At 43.0% G+C, this 27852-nt stretch overlaps 1 protein-coding gene across 3 annotated transcripts in view; it reads left to right on the forward strand.

Annotated features, from left to right (window-relative positions):
- Positions 1 to 1364: 1364 nt before the first annotated feature.
- Positions 1365 to 27852, forward strand: part of Sim1 (SIM bHLH transcription factor 1) — a 74989-nt gene continuing 48501 nt past the window's right edge. The window contains exons 1-9 of one of the 3 annotated variants that reach the window (XM_047559725.1): positions 1365 to 1497; positions 2217 to 2819; positions 12294 to 12376; positions 15782 to 15871; positions 16447 to 16555; positions 16700 to 16785; positions 17488 to 17687; positions 17900 to 18006; positions 18816 to 18963. In XM_047559725.1, the coding sequence (XP_047415681.1) occupies positions 2645 to 2819; positions 12294 to 12376; positions 15782 to 15871; positions 16447 to 16555; positions 16700 to 16785; positions 17488 to 17687; positions 17900 to 18006; positions 18816 to 18963 (998 nt within the window). In that variant the 5' untranslated portion in view covers positions 1365 to 1497; positions 2217 to 2644. Of the gene's footprint in view, positions 1498 to 2216; positions 2820 to 11270; positions 11467 to 12293; positions 12377 to 15781; positions 15872 to 16446; positions 16556 to 16699; positions 16786 to 17487; positions 17688 to 17899; positions 18007 to 18815; positions 18964 to 27852 lie in introns of those variants that run through there. The other 2 variants (XM_047559726.1, XM_047559727.1) reach the window with 2 other exon arrangements.

A 27852-nucleotide genomic window follows, 5' to 3' on the forward strand; every position in this document is an offset into this window, starting at 1 on the left:
AATTAGCACCTTAAACGAGCAGATGAATTCACTGTTACTGATGTTCTAACTTTTATGGCAGAGAAAACAACTGCCTCTAAACACATCTCTAGGAGCAGAACCGTGGTCACCAGCAGCACCCAAACCAAGCCAGAAATCACATCAGTGGGGAGTGATTTGTGAGCAGAGATATTGTCTTAGGCAACTTTTTTCTTGTTGCTATCTGTTGTCTTTTCTCAGATGACAGAAAGAAAGGGCAATCCAAATCATAATTTGTTAGCAACAATACTTGGGAGCGTTCGTGTTAAAAGCTTCTAGTGGGGAACTGTGGACATTTTAAGTTCAATCTTGCAGATCGTATCCTTTCTGTAAAGAATATGCACGTTGGGCTTTTGTTTCTTGAAATAAAACCCAACAAAGAGTCGGCTGATATTTAAGATAACGGATTATTGTGAGATATCTATCAATCACTTCTAGCACTATTTTGACTTGAAATATAACCTCTTTTCTCCTAGTGTCCACTCGCTACTTGCCATACGAAAAATTTCCCCAACAGCGCTTTCCACAGTGTGCACATGAGCCACAGATCCGCGATTTTAAAAAAGACGCTCTTTTTTGGGAGTAAAGAGAGGCTTATTTCTTCTGGCGATGAATGCGGTGTCACTCTGGTTTCAGAGAAACGTGAGAGAAAATAATGCCAAATATCGGCCCCTGGCCCAAGGTCGGGTCGGCCTTTGGGCAAACTGCTCAGTCTGGGCTACTCTCGTCTTGCCTGCCGGCAGCCCCATTCTGCCCGCCCGAACTCTGCTGCCTAGGGATCGCAGCACGTCGCCTCTGAGCGCTCCCAGCACCATCACGCGGGTGTGCCGGACTGAGCGCTCAGACACCCGACCCCAGGGAGCCGGGATAGCACGGTCGTGCACAACACACAGCAGGCCCCAGAGGTCCGGAACTACTGTGGCAGCTTGGCAACTCCGACCCTGCGCCCGGGTCTCCTTAGGTTCGCCGGGCCACGCGGGTGGTAGGACTGCTAGCCCAGAACTGGGGCGCGTGGGGGCGGCGCGGGGCGTACCCTCGTCACTCAGCTCGATTGGCCAATGAACACCGCGCCGCGGGGCGCATCGGGCCAATAGGAGGCGGAGAGACTTGTGAGTGGCATTGAGAGAGGGTGGGAGAAAGGGAGCCCGGGAGTGAAGTTGAAGCTAAGCCCCGTAAGCTGTAAAGAAGTTACTGTGGGGGCGCTTTCGGCTTCCAATTAGGAATAATACTGGCTTCGTAGCAACTACCGAGGAGGAGGACTCTTAAACCACCTCTTCCGTCCCAAAGCCTGCATCCTCCTCCTTCTGTCACGTACCCCTCCCCCAATTCATGATCAAGAGAAAGGAGCCAGGGAATGCTCTGCACCTCTCTGCTAGTGGGAAGCGGAGAGGCAGGCAGAGTTGCTTAGTTGGACTGTAGGCATGAGTACAATTAAGAGGTGGGCGTCTCCGTACCCTTTGCAGCCCTCGAGGACTGAAGGTAGGTGAAGCAGAAGACACCCACGCCAGCCCAGCGGCGTCCGCAGCTCTGCGGCTGGGGAGGTGAGGCTGGGACACCTCCCCCAGTACCCCCACGCCACCCCACACGGTGCCTGCGAGGGGCTGTCCGTGAGTGTGCCACCTGTTAACCTGGCGCTGCAGTACCCCTCGTGTTACCGCCCCTGCTGGGCAGGGAGAGCCCTGGGTCTCTTCCCTTCGGGAGCCCCGAGGGGCTTGATGATTAAGTGCCACTTTTTGAGAAATCCCTCAGACCTGAGATCCATGTTAGAGAGGTAACCAAGTTCCAGATTTGCCAAGGCCGGGGTCCCTGAAAGGCGCCCGCAGAGCTGTGGAGGAATTCTGTTTTGCGGAAATCTGCTTTCTTGGGACGTGTGCCTGGCCTGGGCGACAGTGCAGGGACCCACGGCTGAAGATCTCCTGAGGGTCCTCAAAAAATATGTATTTTGTTTTGGGGGCAAATTCCCAGTGGGCTGGAGAACGTGACTGACATGGGTGAGGGAATGCTAGCGTTATTTTCAGGGTGCTCAGTCTCGCGGCTCATTTCTTTGTATCTTAATAAACAAACAAAATTTACTGACTCTGGCTAGGAAACCTGAAGCGCGGCAAGGCCTTTCCTGGCCGTTTTTCGGAATCGGGGTAAGGGTGTGAGTGATGGTGGAGCCACAGATTTTTTATGCTCTGATGCTATTGTCTTCGCAGTGGTCTGAAAGAGTTACCTGGCATTCGTGTTCTGCCTAAAGAAGCTCAGAGTCGCCTCAAATGCGAATAGACTGAAGAGCAAACGTCGGGGATTATTATGCCGATTTTCCAAGGAACGGGGTTTGCACCGCTGAATAGAAGAAAAGGCTGGTTCCTCAGGTGTCCCGACAGCATTTGAGACCTCAGGATTGCCCAAATTGCCGTGGATCAGCAACTTTCATATCGTACACCTTCCAAAGAAAATATTTTCTGTTCTCTGCGCTGTTCTTTTTCTACCATCAATACAATTCCTGGTGTAGACTTCAATCTCTTCATTTAAAGTATGCTTTATATTTTTGCCAAGTATGATCCCTAATTGAAAATTAATTTTTGGTTTTGGATGAATCTGTGGAGCTCACGCTGTCAGAAGAAAGGGGGAACGAGACACAATGAAAGAGAAGTCCAAAAATGCTGCCCGGACTAGGAGGGAGAAGGAAAACAGTGAGTTTTATGAACTGGCGAAATTACTGCCTTTGCCCTCGGCTATCACCTCACAGCTGGACAAAGCATCCATAATCAGACTCACGACCAGCTATCTCAAAATGAGAGTGGTGTTCCCAGAAGGTAAGTGTTTTTGCTGGATGGAATTTCAAAGCAAAGGGGATAGGAAATTTTGCAAGACAATGAGCCTACCCCAGTGAGGGAGGTACACCCACATTTACTGCATACATATTCTATGCAAACGGAAGTTTAGCCTGACTACTTGATTGAGGTCTTCCCTAAACTCAGGCTTGCTGTTCCTTTTCCTGGGTTTCCTCTACTTCCCCATTAATACTTTCTCTTCAGTCCATCAGATGTGTTTGGTTGGGAAGCAGCCCAACAGTGCCTTTGTCAACACTTCAGATACTGAGCTCAATTGAAAGTACTACTAATCCAAACATGACTTTCTTTTTTATTCCACTTGTTTGAATTGTATCCAATAGAAAGCAGGAGCACTGTTGGATTCTTCATATTTCTAGATATGGATAGACCCACTTACATGGAGCTAAAAGAGATAATAATTCCTCTGTATGTCTATAGTTCTACAAATGAGGAGTGGGTATATTCATGAACAAATCCTGAATTTATGCAGTCTCTTGACTGTTACAGTAATTTATTCTGAGTTTTCAAGATATTCTCAAATTATGAAACTAATTCTGGGACTTGATGATTTGCAACTCTGGCCTTGATATTATCTGTAAGATACTGTCTAGTCCCAAAATACATCAGATTGAACTAAGATGGCTAGTCCACTTAGAAAATATCTTCTGGGTGCCAGGTTGGTAAATGGATCCTGGGGAAATTGTCTCATAAGTCTAAGAAATTAAAATAGCTGAGTTGTTGACATAATTTAAAACTTGTATTTAGTTTATCAGCATTCACTGTGTGAGGCAGAGCAGCCTTCATAGAACACTGCCATGTAAAAAACTGTTTATACTCACTAGGGAAAGGACGCTTCTCTTCTATCTACCCATTTACTCAATCAAATTAAAACAAATTTTACAAAATATTTTAGATAAGATTTACTAGAAGAGGAAGATCTGAAAATGTAAAGGAGAGATTGCTAGACAAACAAAAATCTAACAGAAAAAAAAAACTGTTAATTTACAAACAAAAAACTTCTTATTTGACCTGTAAAAGTTTATGCTGTTGTTGATTTTGGATGTTTGGAGTTTGATGTTTTAAAGAAATGGTGGTGAGGAAGGAAATAGTCATTACTGGGTTTGGAGTTTCACTTTACTTGATCTTGATGTAAAAGCTTGCAAAACATGCTCCAAATTAGTCAGGGACACTACAGGAAAACTTCCAAATTATAGTTCAGTTCTACCCTCTAACTACATGATCCATTCCTTTTAAAGTGGTTCCTTGAACAGTTCTCCTCATTTGACCCTGGAAACCACAGGAGGAGGGGAATCAAAGCTTTAAGCAAGTTACTGTAAAGTTTTTTAGAAGGAAAAAAAAAAAAAAAAAGAGGGAGGACCTTTATGCTAAAAACCACATTTCCCATTCAAACTGTGCTGAGAATTGCTGATGGGAAAATTACCATTATACCACACTGTCTTCTGTTTAAAAAAGAGATCTTGTTGTCTTTTATATTGTCAGCGCCTACTTTATAAAAATAAAGCTATTGCGAACTCCTCTAGCCGCGCTGTTCCTAACAGGATTATTAGCAGTGATTTGTCAGCCCCTGCGGTCTCAGTGGGTTCCCTTTCTGCGTGATTTCTAGCCGGTCTCGTCAATTATCGATGCCAATGTCGCTCGCTGTTTGATCAGAAGCAGCATATGGTGCTGCTTGTGGGGCTGCGAGTAATGGCAGGAGGAGAAGAATAGCGGGTCGGCGTTCCCGGGCAGGCATCACGCGGGACCCGAGAGCCCAAGGGCTCGCCAGGGCCAGGGACGCTAGCCTGCTTGGTACAGACCCTAGGCAGGGGCAAGTACAGCCAGAAGGGGAACGGGGCTGTTTTTTGGTGACTGTTCGTTTTTGGTTTTTAAGAGAGCAAGCTTTCTTGTTTAATTAATTCCTACCTCCACAAATTATAGATCACGTTATAAGTAAATAGTAGGGACAAAAAGTAAATTCTCATAGGCAACTTCTCGTTATTTTTTTTAAGAGAGCACCGGTGAAGATTCCCGCTAGAATACTCTTGGTGGCAAGGCCAGTCCCCTCTGGCTACTTTAAAGGGCAATTGTGCTTTCTGCAGTCAACCCGCCCCCCCACTCACTTCCTCCCGAGCCTGGGCCCTGGGCCCCTCCCACCTCTCTCTTCTATGGGTGAGTGTGAGTTTATGGGGAGGAGGGGATGGACGATGTGTGAACTCTGGGCACATCATTTATTTCTCCAGCTACTGTTGAGCTCATAACTCACTCACAGTCTCCACCCGATGAGTTAAGACAGGGTCATAGGAACAGCTGGTTCCTGGTGATGAAGTTTTAATTCTGAGAGTGTATGAGCTTCAAAAACCCAATCATGGCCCTTCAAAATATTAGAAAAGAAAAACAATAAATAACAACAACAACAAAAAAATCAGCTTTCAAAGGAGTGAAATAGTGAAAAGCCTTAGAATTTGGCACAACCTGCAGGGGGTGCCAATTTGGATTCTCCCTTGCCTTAAGGCAGTTGGGTGTTCAAGGCTGAGGTCCAAGGTAGTGGAAGAAATGAGGTCCTTTACATCTGTATATGGTTCTAGTCTTTTTTTCTTTTTCTTTTTTGTACTGCTGACTGAACACAGTGGTAGTTTTACCACTGAGCTACATCCCCAGGCCCTCGCCTGGAACTTGTGATCCTCATGCCTCAGCCTGTCAGTCCCTGGGATCACTAGCTTGCATCTCTAGGCCCAGCTGGTTGTAGTCTTATTTAGTGAGACTAAATGGAATTGAAGATGAAATTCATCCTTACATCAGTTTTGAAGTCATTCAGCACATAGTAGGCCCTCAATTTTGTTTTAGGGATAGCTAGTTTATCATGGTAAATATTCTATTACACATGGATTTTTTGCAAGATACTCTCAAATAATTATAAATCTGGTGACATAGCTATAAGCATAACAATATTATAAAATTTTTTTGTTCATATCACAATTCATCTATATTACCCCACAATGCAAAAGGCTATAAATTAAATGAACAAACAAAATTCTTCCATACGTATTTTTTAAAGGAGAAAAATAATTAAAATATAGGTCATTTTCCTTTGCCCTGTCACCTGCTGAATATGGTTTTTCACTCAAGAGCCTAGTAGCTTTTGTCTGGTGGCATGTTTCAGCTTTTAAACTTATTTTACTTGAGTAGAGAATAATGAACTATGAAGGGGGAAATGAAAGAGAAAAGAGAAATGGGATATGGATATACCAAATAATTAAGAATAACCATTAGATTCCCATTGAATTTGAGATTTAATAGTAAAAATAAAAAAGAAATTCAGGTAACATTATTGTGAAATCAGTAAAAGCACATTCTGACTGATAATAGTCTTTTCTAAATAATCTAGCAAAGGGTAGATTGAGACATGTAGAAATATATAAATCTTAGATGCTATCAAAGCTGGAAAGGCAGGATAAAAAAAGAGATGTCACGACCTTATTTGTGTGCAAAATAGAACAAATTCAACTAGAAAGAAATGCATAATAGTTATCCACCTTTAATGCAATTTTGACTGGAGCATAGTGGCATGTGGAGTGAACTTTAAAGGGATCAGACATGTTTTCAAGCCTATAGCTATTTAAACTTGGTAACATCACCCTGCCATTTCGTCGTCAAGACCTCTTTAGGAAATAAAAATAATTGAAGTTAGTAATGTTCAAGAAAGAGATGGTGAATAATCAAACCTCTACAGATCCTTTCTGTAATATTCACCTCTAGATCGAAATCCCTAATTGTGTTGTATTTTTTTGAAGCAGAGAACTCAAAAAGAGAAAGAGGCCCCCATTTCCCACGTGCATCGGTGATTTAAGACTGTTTTTCTTGCTGCTCAGGGAAATGATTGAGCATTAAGTTTCCATGTTTATTTTCTTACAGAAGTTTTTCTCATTTAAAAGCCTTTAAGCACAGTTTATGCTCCACGGTGGTTTTCTCCGTTTAACTCCAGTTTTGATGTTGACTTAAAATGTGTAGTGAGGAACTAAATTTTGTGCAGAGCATTTGCAAGGCAGATTTATGTGCTAGAAATTGTAGGTCTAATCAATGGGAAGGGGAATCAGTTTTCCTTAATGAGAGATATCACTACCAAAAATAACATTTAAACATGCATCAAAACAGATATCAAAAGCTATGGTGATGATTTCAAACAAGGTACAATCACCCACCTAAAGTTAAAACCAGGCTAAACTTACAGAGGAAAACCCTGATTTCTACAAAAGTCATTTTTCAGTTCTGGGGAATCTCGGCAGCCTGGAACTTTTCCTGACAAATGGTGATGCAGAATACAAAGCCACAGATTCTTGTCACATTTCTCTATGGGTCCAGGAATTTCTCAAGAAAATGAGGTTTGGAGTCTTATAATACTTAATGATTTTAGTGGGTTATCCATTGCCAGTTTTTGATCCATGAAAATCTAAATTTTGTGAGAGGAAGGGGAACCCCAATTATTTAGGAATGGTTCTGCTCTTCTGAGAATGCCAAAAAAGTGTCCACAGTGAAGCAAACTTTAGTCCTCAGGTACCCCCAAATAGTGGGGGATTTCTGTGCCCTTGTGGCTCAGGCTAAGGCTAGTGACAACTACCATATTAGGGTCTCAAGTTCATCTCGCCTGTACCAAGGCCTGTAAGTCCAAGGACAGTTAAACTGGCATAGTGCGTCCACCCTCTCTGCGGTGACCCAGCGCTGGGACTCCACACAGTCTCCCCCATTTCCTACGCCGGGTCGGGTCTACGGAGAGCCTGGGATGTCTCTCCCGGTATCTGGAGCAGAGACCCCACGGCGTGCTCATGTGTGCCCGCCACCCCTTCTTGCTATCCAGGCATAGCCCCAAGAATTGGAGGTTATCTAGATCTGAATTAAAGAACATGGCCAATCTGTCTGTTGCCGGGATGGAGAACTCCAGCGATTGTAGAGGATCTCAGGTAGAACCGAAGTGGAATTCGTTTGTCCTTCGCGGCTCTGCCTTGCAGGCGCCGGCCTCTAGGGAAGTGGCATCGCCAAGTCCCAGCCGCGCTCAAAGGTCCGAAGACTTGGGCGGCTTCGCTTGACACTTTTCAGTCGCTATGCAGGACACTCCCCAGTGCATTTGCCCCCAGTTTTAGTCTGAATCCGGTCGAACCCTGCACTCCCTTCGGTTTTTGAGGTTTTTCGTTCATTAGCAGCCGACTCGGGTGCGTGGCTGGCAGGCTGAGTCCCGAAAGAGAAGCTTAAACTCGGAGGCAGAATGGAGCATGACAAGGGCGCAGAAAGGGTCAGCGCTGTGACCATCCGGCTTCATCCCACATTTACAGTAACATTAGTGGCTTCCCAGGCGCAGCCGCAGAGCGTCTCTAGCTCTTGAGCAGCAGGCAGAGGAAGGCAGGGCACACACATTGCAGACAGAGGGTAGACGCACATTGTGAAGTCCTGGGAAGTGGTGCAGGACAAGGCCTGGCAGGGCACGGTCATCAACGCCCTAGGGAGCACTGCCACACTGGCTGGGTAGCTTGGGACGGCCCCAGCGCTAGAGGAAAGAGAGGGCGCACCTGAGTTCCCAAAGCGACCTTCTGCCCAAGGTCTACTCCAGGAGCGCGGTTTCGGTTGGGAATATCCATTCTCCGTCTCTTTCTTCTCCAGAGAGCCCAGCCTCAGAGTCGCTGGGAGTCCCAACACCAAAGCCGATTGGTGCCTCAACCGAAGGAACATTAGGAATTTGCATTCAGTAAAGACGCATAGACTCTGTAGGATACTTGGGATTTGGGATTACCTTCCTGGGCCAGCCTTCTCCCCCACACCCTCTGAGGCGAGTGACCCAGGTAACTGGGACAAACTACTTTGGACTGAAAATTAGGAGTTGGGCTTTTCAGGACTTTTCCCGCCCCAGTCTCTAGGTTGTGGTCAAATCCTGCCGACAACATCTCTAGTACATGCATCCATCCCCTCAATGCCTAAAAGGCATATTGTGATCCATGGAGTAGATGGTGTTCCCTGGGAACAACTACAAGGAGGAAGCCTGTCTGTGGAGGTCTAGTGTTTATAGATTTAAAGATAGAACAGTAGAACAAGCTCTTTTCTTCCACCTCTTCCTGTTGGAGTGAAGGAGGTGATGATGCCCGGTCTGTAATCTGTATTTTGTCAAGGGTATGAAATTCATTCGGAAGGAAAATCTCGATCAATTTATTTTTGCTGCTTGCAATAACACAGCTGGATGATGCTTTGGGCTCACGCTAGACTGAGACTCATCATTCATTCGCCAAGAACGGGCCTAAATGGTGCCTGTGGGATTAGGTCAATTTTAGTGGATCTACTTCGCCTCATTTGGTTACTAATTGGTTTCTTGTTTTATAAATCGAAATCTCATTTTCAGGAAATTACAAAACCCATGCAGTCAGTCCATTGAGGTAATCCTTGGGTCAGGGGGTATTTAAATGGAAATGGCTCAACCAAGCACCAAGGGTAAAGCAACAGTGAAACTTGCCTGGGTTTTCACATGAAATGTGAGCTAGCCCTTTAGATCCATAATAGATACATCCCTTCTAATGCTACTTATGTAAATATGATAAACCAGACTTTAAGGGAAGAGGGGGGCCTGGGAGAAGAAAAATTTATCTGCTAAGGTTAATGTGGCATATCTTGGAAATCTTCCAAAATAGATTATGTTTTTCTTTGTCTTCGGCCACTTTAGCTGGGGAAAATCCTTTTGTCTAAAACCCGATTTAGTTATCGCCTCCCTCACAGAGCTCCTTTTCTCCTTTGCAAAACCCTGTTCCCTCGGCCTCACCGAATTACAAGAGAATCTTTAGATCTTGTTCCCACTGTAATCCCGCCGCAAAGGGAGCTGGTTTCCTCCTCATTTTAAACAGACAATCAAAGGATTTGCGAATTTTCTGCGGTAGGTCAAGTGCAGAAACGAAATCTCAGCTTACCCCCTCGCCAACTGAAATTGGGTGCCGAACGCGTCACCGAAGGCAAGAGGCGAGGGGGTCCGGGGAGAGGGTTCTCCGGCCCACTTCGAGACTTTTGGGAAGGAGGACCCCTGCTGCGGGCTTGGGGAGGTGTCCTCTGCACCCCAAGGGCGAGCTCAGTCCTGGTATTACATCAGGGAAGACCGACAGGTAGACCAGGGCAGCCAGTTCCTTATAAAACATTAACCCAGACTCAACTGTGTGACGGAGATTTTCGACGGGAAACAAAAAGAGAAGGCAGTGCTCCGTGAAAGCAAAAGATTCCTTAAAAAGGTGGTGGGGGTGGTTGGGTGGGGGAGTGGGTAAGGGAGGGCGAGGGAGGCCTCTGTTAACCCGCACCCGGATGGGCTGTTTATTAACCTTTGGGAAGTCTTATTTTCCCTCGTAGGCGCATAATAATAAGGCCATAACCCGATACAGAAAACAGCCGAGGCTGCCTCCGCGAGTTCTAAACCAGTTTTCCCGCCCGCCCCCCCAACCCAGCCCAGCCCAGGGGATTTTCAAATCCTTCGGGTAGGGTGGGTGCTTCTGGAGACCAACAAAATTTTAGATTGAAGACGTTTGTTGGTCCCAAGCACAGGTTTCGCACTTTTCCGGGGTCTTGAGAGCCGGGTCTCCTCAAATAAGGGAGCCTCAGCCCACTCCCTAAGTGCCGGAGTGACCGCCCTCTGTTCGCGTCAGGGGTTTCAGGACTTCTGCAAGTCCAAGGGCGCTCGCGGGCGGCGACACCTGCCCCCTGGGCACTCTCTGCAGGGTCCTTTCCCTTTTTCCTGTTGGCCTCCGCAGCCAACCGGTCCCATCGCTTCTTCTGAGAATGTCTGAACAGGGATTTAAAAGAAAAGAAGAATATGTCGTGCCAGATATCAAGGAGAATAGGTTGGTTGAATCATGAGGAGCGAAGGGGTGTTTACAGGTGACTGTGATGGGGACCTCCTGGAATGGTCCAGAAGAAGAAAAGAAACCAGGGCAGTGGAGTCGCTCTGGGGAGGGAAGTTGGGGTGGGCTAAAGAGTCAGGAGGGGTCAACCTGCACGAGGGAGAGAGAGGAGTCCAGTCGCAGGCGGGGAGCATCAGTGTTTGCAGAGCGGTGGGGAAATCGTTAGATTTATTTAGATGTGCAAACACCCAGAAAGACCCTATTTGAGCTTAAGGGGCGTTCAGTGTTACTCGTTGCCAGGATTTTGATCGCTTGCTTAGGAAGCAGCTCCTGGCCAACACCTTTAAAAAATCTAAGTCCATGTTTTATTGTAAAAGATCCTTCCCAGCGCCACATTTAGAGTGTTTTTGTCATCGTGTGCTTTACGGTGTATTTGCCCCTAATATCAAACTAAGAAAAAAAAGGTCATGTTAAACCTTGTACGATGGCATGCGAATGAAAGGACTTCACTATCTAGTTGATAAAATTCCACAAGAGCACTTCAGAGATATTATCTATAACAAATTTAACATAGCTCTGCCCAAGTTTCTTCTGCCTTTATATTTCTTTCTGTACACAGGTAATACTGTAGAGTATTAATTTTTAAGAAATCAGCCGTGAGAGTCTTGAATGTTTGCTGTTTTAGTCTTCACCAGAAAAATTGTGGCAAAGCCTCAAAAGATCTTAACGTGGTAACATCGAGGAGACGAGTGGACTGTCTTTGTTAATAGGAGATGGTACGGAATTATTTTCTATGTACAGAATGGAACAAAAATATTGCTAAGAAATTGTTAGCACCTCAAATTAACTGACTTCAGGAAAGCCGCCCCGCCTCCCGCTTTTGGAGGCGGAGCCGGAGAGGACTAGGGTGTGTAAAGTTGGGGCTACAAGGCAAATGGAAGACGAAGAAGGATAGGCGCAGGGATGCTGGTAAGCGTCAGACTGGAAGTCAACCGCAAGCAAACGGATTTTTCCGAAGGGGATTAAAGTCAGAGCGAGGGGAGGAGAATGTCTAGAAAGTCCCACAGCCAATCAGAAAGGACGTCAGGAACCAGATGGACCTGGCCCTTCGTTTCAGGCCACTTTAGGCGCAGAGGTTCTCTGCGTGGGGGTGACATCCTCCGGCTCTTGAAAGGACAATGTTGAAAACTTTGGGCGAGAAATGAAGTGTCCCTCATCACCTTAAACGAACTAGTGAATCTATGCAAAAGTTATCGCTAGAGTGTAGTCGCAGGGGCTTCTCTAAGTGTGGTGTCGGAGGCCTCTTGAGGTCCTGCCAGGAGAGTACTCCAGGAGAGCCTGTCCTAGCTGAGAAACCCGGTTCCCTCAGAGTGAGTTTGATTTCTGCTCAGAACCCAGGGAGGAGCCAAAATTTATAGCTGCCATAACCCCCTCCCAACTGTGCAGATTGCCTGGTCGGGACAGGGTAGGGGTGACTGGGAGATAATATCGGGTGGTTCTTCCTCTTGAGCTGATGTGTCACAAACCACAAAATTCGGACTAGTCCTAAACTGCCAGTCCGGTTGGGACTCTGTCACTCAAGGTTGTTTTTATGTCTCCACAGGACTTGGCGAGGCGTGGGGCCACTCAAGTCGAACCAGTCCTTTGGATAACGTTGGCCGTGAACTGGGCTCCCATCTACTTCAGGTACAGACACATGTCTCCCAGTGGTTCATATCCTCCGAGGTCCAGGCTACCTGGATGGGCTTTTGCTTTCTTTAAAAAAAAAAAAAAAAAAAAAAATGAAAAAAAAAAAAAAATCCCAACCTGCACGTGGCATTCTCAGCCTGAAATCTCCTCCAAAGTTAGAACTTCAGCTCTTAACTGGTTGAGGATGGGCGGATGGCGCCTCGACAGGCTAAGAGGGAAGAAACCAAGACTTGGGGTTTGGAAAATAGCCCAATAAGGTTCCATCAGGGCGCTGCGACCAAGGGAGGGGGCGTCCTTTGTCACCTTTCCACTGCTGGTACTGGAAGCTCAGGGCCAAGCTGCCAAGACAGAGCCGCAGAATCATCTGCAATGAAGGATTTCCAAAGGAAATAACAGGAATCTGGTAGAAATGTCCGTCAGTGCTTTAAGCCCACACATTCCGGTTCCAGCTGCGTCTGCAACTCATTTCATCTCTTCCTTGTAGTTCCCAGGCTTCTCCTCTCCCCAGGCCAGTCCAGGCTCTCTACAAACCCTCCGTTACACACATACACACCCCCAGGTAATGAGTTTAACCAATGTGAGGTGCCCATTACCTTGTTGTTTGCAGTGCACACTGTTTTAAATTGCCTGTTGCTGGCTTAAGTCACAGAACAAATATTTTAAATAATAAAACTCCCAATGGCATTTTTAGGTTTGACACTTGTCCTCCGCCCCACACCCTCTTTATTATTATTCAAGTCCACAGGGAGTGGTATCTTAAAATCTAAGAACTATAGGGGAAGCAGGCAGTTCTTCCTCCTGGCATGAGCAGGCATGAGCAGCAATCTCTAGGCAGGATCCCACAGCCTTCATGTTCTATTAGTCCCCAAACTCCTTGTCCTCAAGGTTTTAGTTTCCCAGAACAAAGAAAGGGTATGAACATTCCTTCACTGGTCTGACTTTCATACTTTTGAATTTATCTAGAAAGGGGGTGTAATTTCCTTGACTGCAACGCCTTGCATCAGATGTCTTTCAGTTACCCCTCAATCTTTCCATATTCTCAAATAATCTCTTCCAGCAATATAAACAAGAAAACAAAACCCCCAGACAATCCTTCATCCCTTCTACCTCTTGCCCATTCTCTTCTCCTTTTTTACCCCAAACTTCTGGTAGGACAGACTTACATTTCTTATTTCAGTGGCTCACTACTTTCCTCATTTGCTCCAATATCCCTTCAGTCTCTCATCTCTTCTACCCATTGGACTCTACATAGGCCCTACTATATGTTGATATCAAGAATTAGATGCTCATCTCTTATTCTACCTCAACTTGTTCATCTCACAAATATAGGAGGGTCAATTGTGTGTGGGTCAGAAAGCCCAGTCCTCACGGACTTTATGATCTAAAGAGAGGAGCCTTAGAAATTCACACAGGTGTACTGTATAGTGTACCAGGGGACAGGTGCTGTGGAGAAGAATGAGGAGGAGGGCTCTGTTTTAGTGTTGCAGCTTAAAATGGAGATGATTGGGGAGGCCTCACTGAGAAGGTGACATTTGGGCAAAGACCTTGAAGGAGGTGACACTGATAACTTCACATTCTCCTCTTTCTTCAACGTAAGAATATCTTGATTTTCCAGATTTTTCTCCCTCTCTGACTGCTCTTCTTTGATTTTCCCACCACTGGCTGTTTCACAAATGATGTAGTTTCCAGAAGGTTCTAGCTGTTTCTTCTCTCACTGCTCCAAAGCCTCCTGGATGATTTTAAGCACCACTGCCTCAACTCTTCTCTCCACATGACCTGATTTTCTTCAGTCTAGACTCCCTCCTGAACTCCAGACCTTTATTTCCTACTGCCAGCTGGCCACATTTAAGTGGAAATTGTCATGGACCTGAAGCATCTCCAAGACAAGAATACATATTGCTCTTACCCAGACTTTCACTTGTATAAAATTCACTGTTAATCCAAGTTTCAGTCTTGGTTAATGGTGTCCCTCTGCTTAATGTTCTCACTGAAACCTGAAAGTCAACCTTAACTTCTCTTTCTGCCATCAATTAGCATGAAGTCCACAGCCAGCATCATCTTTAAATTAGATTCTCACCTTTCTTCATCTCCTTTGTGATCATTCAGTTTCAGACTTGACCATCTCTGCTGCAGCTATCTGTTCTTATTTCTTCACCCCCATTCCTTCCTTCCTTCTGAAGGTCACTGTCTACACTCTGCCAAGATTAAAATAATAAATCTAAGTATACTATTTTCCTGCTTAGAAACCTCTGTTAGGACCCTGATGCCTATAGGAGTAACTTCAGATTCCTCAAACTGACATTCCAAATTTCAAAAATCCATTGTGGATGTACTTCCTCAGCTCCATCTGTGATACACCAAACACATCACTTCAGAATACATCTGATCTATCCTTCCCCAAACTCCCTGCCTTTGCCACATCATTCCCTCTGCCTAGGATGTTCTTCCTCCCTTCTCTAGTCCAACCTTCCCCTCCAAAGTTCTGCTCAAACATCAACTCCTTTAAGGCATCTTTAACTTCCCTCCTCTGGTTGCTCAGCTTCTGGGTCTTCTGCCTATTTAGCACTGTCCATTTAGCTGTGTATTCATTATAAGTATTTCCAGGCCAGTTACCCCTGAAGGATTTCCAGTTCCTTGAGAGTAGGAAAGCAAGGTCTAAATCTTCCTAGGTCTTCACTGACTACACTAAGGAGTCACTGGCAGAGATAAAGTTACAGGAATAGTCTAAGACTTTCCTCCATGGAGAACCTGTCAGTGTGATGCATCGATGTAAACATATACAAATGTACTTGAGCAGTACCCTATGGACTTGCTACTCATGAAACCTCTCATCTCCTAAATCCCCTTTTCCTATTATATTCTTTCCAGTGCCATTGGCCAGCTTTGTTTTCTCTGTAAACTTTGGACTGTCAGTTCTTCCATGTTGACCAGTGCAGTAGGCACTGGATCTTTTCCAAACCCTGCTATTACTCTTTTCATGATAGAACAATTGCCACTATGGAGCCCTTCAAGACTGACACAGAAAACCTCTGGTTCTTTCAGTGATCATCACCCCAAGAACCAAACCTACTTCTGTGATTTACCCCCAGAATTTTTGTGTATGTCTATTACAGACATGTCTTCTTTGTTCATTTGGTAAATTCTGAGCCTATGGGGCTTTAGCTTTGTCCACAACTTCTTGATCTCTCCTAGTGTGCTACATGCCCCAGATGCTTACAAAATTGAAATGAACAAACAAAAGAGGGGGCTCTTGTAACTGGTTCTATGTCCTGTTTCCTGACAGTCTCTCTCTTCTCCACCTCTCTGCATTTCTGTCTGAATGTTTCTAACTTTTGCCTTCCACCCTGCATTTCAACAGATGGCCCAGAGGCCTCTCCATTCACTCTATTTCTGCCTCCCCAGACCCTGGATGGCTTCATCTTTGTGGTGGCCCCAGATGGGAAGATCATGTACATCTCAGAGACAGCCTCAGTTCACCTGGGTCTTTCTCAGGTAGGTGAGTGGTCTACACTTCCAGCCTGCAGTGTTTATAGCCAAAGTTGGAAGCAGGAAGGGTGGGCTTCCCCAATCCTTTTATATCTGCATTTCTGGGGATGGAGACCTCTCAGCTAACAGGGGAATTCTTTAAACAGGTCTGGATCTCCTCATTCCTGGACTTCTCTTATCCATTTGCTTCCACCCAAAGCCCAAGCAATTGCCAGTTTTTTTTTTTTTTCAGCCTTTACAATAAGCCAGTTACTGTGGGAGGAGATTACATGCTTATCTTGTGATGTCTTTACCAGAATATTGCCAGGGAGCTGCCACGACTACTACTACTACTACTAGTAGTAGTCGTACTACTACTGTAATATTGTTATTATTTCACAAATAAAAAAGCTGAGGTTTACATAGGGGGCAAACAGGTAGCAAAGGGCAGAAATGAAATCAGAACTAAAGGCCAGTTCCTGGCTCCTGTTCTCATGGCCCAACAGACCGCCCCACTCCCGCCCCCGCCCCCGCCCCACGTTTTCAGCTTCTTCATGGGGCCTTACACTACCACAGAAGCAGTAATACCTTCCTCTTTACAGGTAGAGCTGACCGGAAACAGTATTTACGAATACATCCACCCCGCAGACCACGACGAGATGACCGCAGTTCTCACCGCCCACCAACCCTACCACTCTCACTTCGTACAGGGTAAGGCAGACACGTGCCTGCAATGCTTAAGCCCATGGCGGTCAGTTTGTGGTTTCCCCCCAATTAGTCGTGGCTGGGACCATCACGAGCTGCACGTCTCATGTCCTGATCTTTCCTCTGCTCCTTTATCTCTGTCTCTCTCAGAGTATGAGATCGAGCGCTCCTTCTTCCTAAGGATGAAGTGCGTCTTGGCCAAGCGGAACGCTGGCCTCACCTGCGGCGGCTACAAGGTAAGTGGCTGAGCTGGAAGATTGACCCCAGCAGCGGTTGGGTGTCTTCGGATGGGGCGGGACCCTAGGGATCTGCGGCGTCTGAGGGTCTTTCCCACATCCGGGACCGCCCCTGCTTGAACCCGCAGTACGTTTCAAAGAGCAGCGGGTCCAGACGCTCCATTAAGGTCACTAAACTTTATGAATTACTGGGACTAAGCTTAAAGACTAAGACTGACTGGTTCAGTATTGCGCGGCCGCGAGGCCTCTCAGAGATGGGTTTTAGGAATCCCGAAAGCCTCTGAAGTGGCGTGTAACCCTGGTGGATTCGTAGGAGTTTAGTCATAGCGTCAGATTTTGATCTCCAAAGAGGTTAAGTACCAGAGAGTTAGCTCGATTCTGTGGTTCTCACGTCATATGCAACTTACTGGACGTCCTCAGAAAGCAGTTTCCAGGGAACCTGATTCAGACGGGTTAAGGTCGGTGGAGGTCTAGGCATCTGCATTTTTACAGTCTCCCAGGTGAGTTGCAGTCTCCAGTGACCTGCAATCACTCTCTTGAGACCCCTTAGAGCATCTATAACTTTGGCCCCCTTATTAGAAGGGCCGTGACCCACACAATATTTCTGGCTGAGTAGTCTCAACATGTTTTAAACCTCTCCTCATCTTTTCTGGAGCTCTTCCTGAGGGTGACTGAGTCTTGCCCCCTCCCACTCTGCCACAGGTCATTCACTGCAGTGGCTACCTGAAGATCCGCCAGTACAGCTTGGACATGTCCCCCTTTGACGGCTGTTACCAGAATGTGGGCCTTGTGGCCGTGGGTCACTCGCTGCCTCCTAGCGCTGTCACAGAGATCAAGCTGCACAGTAACATGTTCATGTTTCGAGCCAGCCTGGACATGAAGCTCATCTTTCTGGACTCTAGGTGGGTGGGCAGGGCCAAAAAGGGCTGCTTCTAGCGTAATGGCAACCCTGCATAGCGAGAGACAGATTTCCCTTGATATTAATGAGCCCATTTTGCAGATGAGACAACTGGCCAGGTTCTGCGAAGTGAGGGCGGGCACACAGGTCTGAGACTGCGGTCGGTCTGGGATTGAGGGCACCCGGGCACTTATCCGCCGGAATTCCTCTCCGCAGGGTGGCGGAGCTTACGGGGTACGAACCTCAGGACCTGATTGAGAAGACCTTGTACCACCACGTGCATGGCTGCGACACCTTCCACCTGCGCTGCGCGCACCACCTGCGTAAGGAACCACCCTGCTCTGCACCCAAACAACTTTGGCGGTTCCCCAGGGTGCTGGGGAGTGGGAATCTAAGCCCAGGCAAACCACAGCCGGGTAATGGCAGTGGTGGTTCATAAGCGCCCCCCCGCCCCCCTCCCAGAGGGCCAGCTGGCACACTGGGCCCCATCTTGTTTCTCTATGGTACACCTGTCTCCAGCACTGGTGGAAGGGGCGTTTCTAGTGAAATATCCCCGGAAGGAGTTTTATTCTTCTATTGCTGTGCTTCACCACTAGCAAGTATCACTGGAGTTGCGAAGAAAAACCGAGACTGTTCAACTTTCCCAACGTACATCGACTCTCCTTTTAAAATTTTTGTGGTGTTGAGGGTTGAACCCAGGGTCTCTAGCACGCTATGCAAGCGCTCTATCACTGAGATACATTCCCAGCTTACTCCTCGACTTTTCATATAACTTTGTTTGAGCTTAATCTACCCCGACTAGGAACCTGAACTCAGTTCAGCTGCCCGGACTCATCCTTTCACAGTTAGGTGAATCCGGGAAACTCCCAATTTTATGTGTTCCCCCGGCTGCTAAAGGTGTAGCCAACTGCCCAGAGAGGGGCCATTTCATTAGCATGCCTATAAAGAGTACCCGGGGTCTTGATTCGATTTAACTGGACCTTCAATTCGATTGGGAATTTGCCTGTTGTCTCTCCCTCCTGCCAGGCGCAGTTATTAGGGCCCACAGGGGGTCCGCACTCCCACCACCCGGCATTTGGGACAAGTCTGGGTCAAGCTGATTCACCACCATTTGCCTCTGTCTCTCCATCAGTGCTGGTGAAGGGGCAGGTGACCACAAAGTACTACAGGTTCCTGGCGAAGCACGGCGGCTGGGTTTGGGTGCAGAGTTACGCGACGATCGTGCACAACAGCCGCTCATCCAGGCCACACTGCATTGTCAGCGTTAACTACGTCCTCACGTGAGTGCAAGCCTGGGATCCCTTCGCACACTCCGGGCGACTCCGGTCTCTGAGAGGAATCGTGTAGTGGGCATGACCGGGTTAGGAGAAACTGGGATCATATGGGGATGCGGGTTTGAACCCTAAGTGCGAGCTACGCTGGAAAGAGGCAGGTCGAGCACTTTCATCTTCCTGAATAGGCTTTCTTCCTTCTTTTCTAGAAAAAAGATTTAGGAGTTCTTCATCACACTCCATATTTGCTTTATTTTCTTTCTTTTAACCTTTTAAAAAGAACTCTGCATTAAATAAAACTTAATGCAGCGGAAAGAAAAAAGAGAGAAGGAGGACAGGACCCGACGTTTGGAGCCATTTATAGTTAACAAACAGGACATCTGTTTCACTTTTTCAGATCTAGGGTTTGAAGTTCTTAATTTTAACCAGAGTCCCCAATCAAAGTTAAGAGTTCTGAGAGAGTGTTTCTTTCCCTGAAACACAAAGGGGGTTTAAGTGACCAAGAGGATCTGACTTTAACTTCCAGGAAGCCAAAGGACCCAAGCTAACGCTGCAGGTCTTGTCCAGCGCCCCTCCTGGTGCGCGATCATTTCACTGGGTGAGGAGCTGAGCTCCGGGTGCCACCTGCGGGTGCGACCCACTGGGCGTCTGCAGCAGCCTCTTTTGAACCTATTCTTTCTAGAAACCATAATCCTTTCTGGTTGCTGGTGTGGCCCTTCAGCCTAATCACGTGGCCGCGTGTGCGCCTCCCGAGGAAAGCATCGTTGTTTTGTATAATGTTTGTGAAAGTAGAGTTACTTAGGGTTGAAGCCTTTATAAAGAGCTCTTGTGTACGCAGTTGCCGGTTTTGGTTTTTGTTGTTCGTTTTGTTTTGTTTTTGGTAGATGTTGAAATTCTTGTTATTCTTAGGGGACTTAGAAGTTCTTTACTTGGGAATGCTGACACCAGATAGTAAAAATGCTGTTTTGTCATTAGGTAGTGGGTTAAGGGGGTGCTCTTTGGAATCCAATCAATGAGGATTGGATTCATTCCACATTGTTTTAGATTACCAAATTAAAAATGTAGTAGTTGGAAATATTATGCTTGCATTAAGACTATTTACTCTGTGCCCTGTTTAATAAGAAAAGTTAATTCAATAGACTTAGAAAATGAATTTGGTTTAGGTGAGGATTCAGTATTCAAGAATAATAGCTTGTTATTAAGAAGAATCTTTTAATTTCTTTCATTTTAGTAAACAGTGTTTGAATAAGTATTATTAGATGTTTATAATAGCAAGAAGACTGTATTTTAATACAGAGCAGAAAATGTACCACTATTTTGGGCATCATGAAACAAAACCATTTATTTTATGAATGCAATTTTTCATATTATTAAAATAAACATAAGAGAAAATGGCAATGCATAACTCATAAAATAAACCACTATGGGCAACAGAAGTATTAGAGGGTGAAAAATTATGTCTGCTTACCATGGAAAGGAAAGGGACATTCTTTAAGAAGGTGCTTTGTATGTCTGAGACATCACAAGCATTATACATACACTCTGTTCTCTGGTGGGTGCCTGTGGTTAGTAATCATTCTTTATCAAACAGCAGGGTATATAGTCACACAGACCCCTATAAATGATCTGAATGCAAGTTAGACCTCCCAATGGGTAAACTTAATTTATGTTTGGAGTCATTTTGAAATATTCTGTTTTGTTTTTCCAGTGGGTAAGTGTTCTTTTTTCTTCTGTTGATTGTGTCATTCTTTACACATTTCTTTAGAGCTGTAGAATTAGACAATCAACTTTAAATCAGTTTAAAAAATATGTAATGAGGACAAATAAATGATTTATAGAAGGATAAATAGTATGGCACATATTTATTTTGTGAACATTCTGTACCTATGAAAGAAAATAGAAATAAACACACAGAAGCATGTATACACAAGCCCACAAGATGATAAGCTGAAATTGATTACTCTTTATGAGTCTCAGCCCCAATTCCTTGTATAAAAATTCTTAGAACAATTTTTATGGCTGCAAATGCAGAAACTGCTTTAGATGAAATGTCATCAACTGGCTCTGTGTGTTGACAGGATTTTCATAATGAACAGGTTGCACTTTGTTGGATGTGTACATCACACATCTGGTTGGAAGTTACTCATTTACATTGTCTTAGCAAATTAAATAGAAGGCTATTGATTCTCTATGGTACCAGTGTTTAGGGATAAGCTAGAGAACCATAAGTAAATTCTTTCCACCACCTCAAATGATATACTTAAAACTGCAAGCACCTAAATAATTTGACTTGCAAGATGTTTTCCAAATTTAAACATTTTAATAGCACACATTTTGAAGGAATTTTTCACATCATGATGGTAGAAGGGATTTTAAATAAGCATCAGTTAAATGAAGGTGTGATTTTTTTAGTGGAAACTACATTCATAAGAAACTCTTTTTTCTAATTTCCTGTTGATAAATTTATTATTGAAGCTAAAATATTCTTAGGAAAATCAGTCATTATTATTTAACAAAAGCAGTAATGATTAGAAATATTCAGTAGCCATGTTTTAAAATAAGCAACTGCAATAGTACATATAGGAAAATTACAATTGTTGAGATATTTTTAATCCCTTTTTTTAAAAAAATAACACCATGATGTATTTTAGGAATCTGGAGAGGAGAGAGAAGTCACTATGATTAGTTTTAATAAATTCTCTTAGTTTCTCTGGTCTTTATTCAGATAGCTCCTCTTTAATCCTCCCCACAGCACCCCCTGCAATCTAAGCAAAAACGTGACCAGTTCATGATTTTCAGTAAGACACACATATTCTGGTAGCCTTATATTCCACATAAAAATAATCTTCTTATAAATTAGGAGTGTCCACAAGTCTTGAAGTGTTAAATGTGACTGGGCCTGCTCTTATTTTTAGGAGGATAGGTAAATAGAGACTGATTAGCAGTCAATGTTGGGGAAAGTCTAGAGAGCTTGGAAAGTAAAAGGAAAGTATACCATGTAAAGACCTGAGTGATTTTCTCGAATCCATATTTTCTTGAGTTTAATCTGTGTAGTAATTATTCATAATTAGTTCAGATGGAAAACATTAGTATTTAATGTAAAGAAAATTGAAATGTGGAGCATCTAATAAACTATGAAAAGTAATTTCTAGGGAAATAAAGAGTATTGGTTCTCTTTATGCTTTTGGAATTTGTACATGTATATTACATATACATATATTATATAAATATATATAATTTATTTTTGGCAGTGGGCTTTGTACTCAGGGTGCTTTGCAACTGAGTTACATCCCTAGTTCTTTTTATTTTGAAACAGGGTCTCACTTTGAGATTGGCTTCAAAATTGAGATCCTCCTGCCTCAGCCTCCCAAGTGAATGGGATTACAGGTGTGTACTACCATGCCTGGCTCAGATTTCATGTATTTAAAAAATAAGAAATGTTTTTACATTTTTTTCAGGATAAACCAAAACTTCTACTTTAAAATATCTTGAAACTTATAAATCTTTAAATATAAAAGTCGAAAACTTATAAATCTTTAAATATAAAAATCTTTAAATATAAAAGTATAGTACAATGAATATCCATGTACATATCATCTAGTTTCAACAAATGTTAACATTTGGCTGTATTTGTTTTGTCTCTACCTATATGTGTATCTATTTTTATGTTTATTTTTCCCTGCTAAATAATTCCAAAGTAAGCCACAGACATCATGGTACTTTATCCTTACCATAGCATTCTCCTGCCTAGCCACTGTATCATTTATGATGACATATTTATAGTGTTCAAAATTACCATGTGTAGAAGCTTGCAAAAAATACAGATGAGAGCTAGTTTACTGATGCCATTAAAAACAATCTGCCACTAATATTCATCAAGTACTCATTGGTGTATGACCTCAATTAGGCTGATTGATATATGATATTTTGTGAGGGGACGTCTGTAGGATGTAGTCCTAAATACTAATATAGGATGTAGTCCTAATATTAATATATTAAAAACTAGAATTCTAATGAGAATTTTAAGCAAGTGCAATTTTGATATTGTACTTGGAAAGTAAAAGAGAACAGATTTAGTGAGTAATTTGGTAATTAAGGAATCAGACAGATTTAATATTTTCAACCACTATTTGTTGCTGAGAGCTTTTCTGCTTATTTACTCAGTTTAGATGAAACACTGCTTTAGTGGAAAATCTCACATGGCATTTTACATTTGGAGTGATTTACAGAGCATGTAGCAGGAAAAATAGTTTTCCATGTTAAAATTTCTATTACTGTGTTACCGAAAGCAAAACAGATAGAGAAAATACTTATTAGTGTTGTGTACCATGCTTACTATCTCTTGAAGACCTCCTTTATATTTATAGAACAGTTAGGGTAAATGCCAAAGGAAACATCCTTCCTTCATATCAAAGAGAGAGAGGGCCCACATGATAATGGCCCCATACTTTTTATTCTTGTTTGAATACTATTACATGTTCTCACAGTTAACCATTATGAAAACCATGTGTTTTTCACAATTAGAAAGGATTTTTGAATGTTGACATATTCTGTGGTTATAAAACTTTATAATTAAACTCTTTAAAGAAGAAAACATAAAATATGCTCAACTGGGTTTGTTCTTTCAAGTATGTAAATGGTGCTGAATTCATTGGGGTGTTCAAAGTCAAATTTGTTAGAATTTATTTAGAGGCCAATGATATTGTCATTCGTAGAAAATTTTCAGAAATGCTTCTTAAGACTTCACCAATAATTATATATAGTTATCAAAAGAGATTTTATTTTGCTGGTTAGCAAAATTACTCTTTTTTTATTATAAATGATAGCAAATGAAGCCCATTTTGACTTATCAAGTTATAGCAAATATAAAATAATTTATTTTCATGCCTCAAATCTGTGGAGCACTTATTGTATAGCTTTAATCTTTTTGGTCATTCAAAATAACATTAACTTCCAGAACTGCAAAAATATCATACACTAATGTATACCAATAAATTAGATTTGATTCATAATTGTGTTTAATCTTTATTATTATAACATCGAATAGCAAATTACCAGTTGTCCTTTTCAGATGGTCTTTTATGTACCTTAATGATTATAGAAACAAATTGAAGACACATTCATATTAATAGTAATTTTTTAACTATCAAAACATTTTATTAAAAGGAAGAGCTAGGAGATTTAGTCCCTTTTGACATCCACAATATTATTACTCAATTTAATATTTTCTTTCATATAGTCTTTATGATTTCTTAACAAAATGATATATATTTAGTTTTGAATTCATCTTTTATAAGTTTACAAACTTTATATTTTTAAAAAACAATTGCATACTGTGTATTTCTTTCAGAGTACTGTTGCCTTAGTTACCTAATTTGTTTCTTGACCACTCTGTATGATGTTTGAGTTAGAGAGATCATACTTCTTATTTTCTAGGTGAGGAAACTGAGGCTCAGAGATGCTGAGTAAGTGATGAAGCCAGAACACTTTTTTATTTTTTATTCAGCATATAATTGCATGTATTTATGGGTATATGTTATGTAATGATTGAATGGGGATAATTAGCATATACTTTACCTTAATTGTTCACTATTTCTTTGTAATAAGACTACTTGAAATCCTCTGTTTTAATATATGTTGCATTATTCTACCCTACTGTGTAATAGAACATTGAACTCATTTCTTCTACCCAATTGTAGCTTTATACCCATTGACTCACCTGCCTTCAAACCCCTCATCCTCCTAAAGCCAGAATTAAAGGCTGTTGTGTCAACTGTGGCATCCTATCCTTCTCTGTGTATGAGGGTGAGAGGATGTGGCTTGAGGGAGGAAAAAGTCAGGGAGAGAGGAATGGATTTAAATGAGTAAGGCCTGTAGTGTTCAGCCTATCCAGCTTCAAGATGAGCTTTGATCTGAATTCATGGTGAAGATTAAAATGCTGCCTTGGTATTGCTGCTTATTGTATACAGATATGAACATTTTATTGGCTAAGATTTAGCAGTGATGTCTTATCACTTACATTCAATTAAGAATATATAAATTTTCAGCTGTGTGTGATGGTACAAGTCTATAATTTCAGTGACTCAGGAGGTTGAGGCAGGAGGATTGCATGTTGGAGGACAGCCTCAGAAATTTGTTAGACTCTCAGCAACTTAGCAAGATCCTGTCTCAAAATAAAAAATAAAATAAAAAAGAACTAGAGATGTATCTCAGTGGTAAAGACCTCCTTGGTTAAATCCCCAGAGGCCAAATACACACACACACACACACACACACACACACGTGGTTGGTAAAACAAGTCATCCTTTTTATCAGATTTGACATAAATTACCTGTTGTGGCAGTGGGGTATTTCCTAGATAGTTTGTTTGTTGCCTCTTTTCTGCCTTTGGGATAATGGGGAAGATTTGATGATAGCAGGCGTTTTCCTCTGGGGGTTCTACTCAAGAGCTGGGATGGAGAAATAGCCAGCATTCTCTGGGCTGCTGTGCCATCCTTGTGCCCCTTGGTATTGCTGCTTCCTGGCTGCTTCCTCTTCCCCAGGCCATTCTGGCCTCTATTTTTTTCCTTTGTTGTTGATCTAAAGGCTGCTGACTCACAGAACCATCCCTTTAGTTCCTGGTTGTTGGCTGCTTGATGTGCTCAATAACCTGCCTGCCCACGCTCTTCTGATTTTCTTTTAGTCTATTCGTTGGGAGGAAAGGGTTCAGTTCTTTGAGTCACATCATAGGAAAACATGAATCATTGCCTTATTTGAAGGCAGGGACTCATGCATGGTACTGTGAGTTGGGGAAGAATTTCAAACAAGGCTTTACTTGAACCCCAGAAAAGGTCTTTGTTTCCTACTTAGTCTACTCATTTGAGGAACAATGTTATGTTTGGTGCAAGGTGTGTGCATGTGTGATGGGGGATGATGTGTATATCTTTATAATTTTAGTAAAAGGCTGCTATTGCTCTCCCCTTATTTGATGTTTACCTGTCTGTTCTCATTGTTTTGGATTGGTGTCTTTCCAGATGATCAGATGACAGAAATACATTGGGTTAAAGTGCTGCTATCTATGCATAAGTATTATGGAAAAAAGATTGGTTGGAGTTTAGACAAAACCTGGAATACCTGAATCCTTATCAATGGAGAAATTCAACATTCTGCCTTGCCTGAAGGAGTGACTGCCCCATCTCACTCCCTTTCTCTTACCTCAGGCTGTGGAGAGCGGTTCTCCATGGTGATGGCGGAGCTCAGAAGGATGCAAGGGAGCTTTCTGTTTGCAGGGGATTCATGTTTGGGGTTTAGCTGAGCTATTCAATCTGTTTGCCATTTATGATTTTTGCTCCAGGAAGTGCTATTACAGTGAGATTGTGATTGTGTTTTTTTGTGAAGACCCTGTATCATTTTCAGCAACCAGCACAGGGTAGCCATGAGTCTTGGTGTCAGGGGGGACGGTCTGGGTGAGAATCAAAACTGTTTCATAATAGCTGTGAGATCCTGAGTAGGTCACACTACCCCTTTAAACCTCGGTTTTCATTCTGTACCCACCTTTTAGGGATTTACAGAGGACTACATGAGATAATTGAGGAGAGAGCTAGAAAAGTATCTGGCTTGAAGGGCTGTCATTAGCTTTTTCCAATTTTGTGATGTCAATCAAAATATGTTGAAAAAGTAAAACAGTAGTTTCCTCTTTAATATGAATTTGAAATCCTCAAGTCCACAATTTTAGGTCTTTATTTTCTCTCTTCCCCAGTCCCTTGACACACAGCCCTGAGAGCATTGTGCTCTGTGTGTGTGGTGACTTCTGCAGCTGGCCAGGCTTACCCTGTGTTTTGCTGTTGTCATCATGTGCTCTAAAGGGAGCAGAGATTTCTGCTTTGAGGGAGGTAAACCAGAATTTACCAAAAGGCTTCTTTGTGCCAGGGATGTTGAAACTGCTTTACATAGAATACTTTCGTAGGGAAAAAAGAAGTTTCTAAGAAAGAGCTTTTACCAAATCTCTAATTTGGTTGGAATCAGTGTTTTGTCAGCCTTGGCAATGTTAGTAACTATAATGTAAAGTGCATAAAACATGAAACACTGGCTTTTTCTGTGGTGTTTGGTGAAGCCTTTTGTGTGTTCCTCATTGTTGTGCATTGCCTTCACATGACTGTATTACCACTGTTTGGCAGAATGTGGCAGATTGCAATGATTAATTGCATAGGTATGTGTAGCAGAAATCTGGACATCTTAAGAGCAGTTTACAGTTTAGTTGGCAAAATAGAAGAGCCTCGCTAAAATATCTAAGAAGGCAGATGAACTAATTTGAAATGATATGGTATGTTTGCACTATTTGCTGAGGGCACAAAATTCAAAAGAGCTGAGAGTAAGGGTGGAGCTGTCAGGAAAGGGATGGATTTTAGCATTGGAGGGAGAGGCAGAATCTTTTGACATAAGCCAGTGACCTGTGTCACATCTTCTTTTCCCAGTAGGCACTCCTTGTAACACAGCATCACTCTGAAAATTACATGCAAACAGTGATTGTCTGGCTGCTCTTATCTAAGTGAGAGTTTCTTTCCTCCATTTCCTTCTTTACTCTGAACTGTTTTGCTGGAACTGAGCATGTTTCATAAAAACTAGAAACTGCTTTCCCCCAAACCTTTGCCTTTCCCCAACTATTACTGGTATATCTTGTTGACCTGACTCTAATAATAAAATATTATTTTTAGTTCCTATACGTAGAACACAGTTCTTAAAGATTTTAGGGATACCAGGGATTAATATTCTAAATTGAATATTAATCATATTGAAATGAATGTGTAGTACTTCTACACATATGATGCTTGTTTAAAAATTATCTTCAGAAAGAAAAGATACATAGTAGGTCATCAAACAGCAGATTGGAGGACAGGGAAGTGCAAAATCTCTACATGA

This window comes from Sciurus carolinensis, chromosome 7 (genome assembly GCF_902686445.1).
Source record: "Sciurus carolinensis chromosome 7, mSciCar1.2, whole genome shotgun sequence".
In the NCBI taxonomy this organism is placed as follows: Eukaryota; Metazoa; Chordata; class Mammalia; order Rodentia; family Sciuridae; genus Sciurus; species Sciurus carolinensis.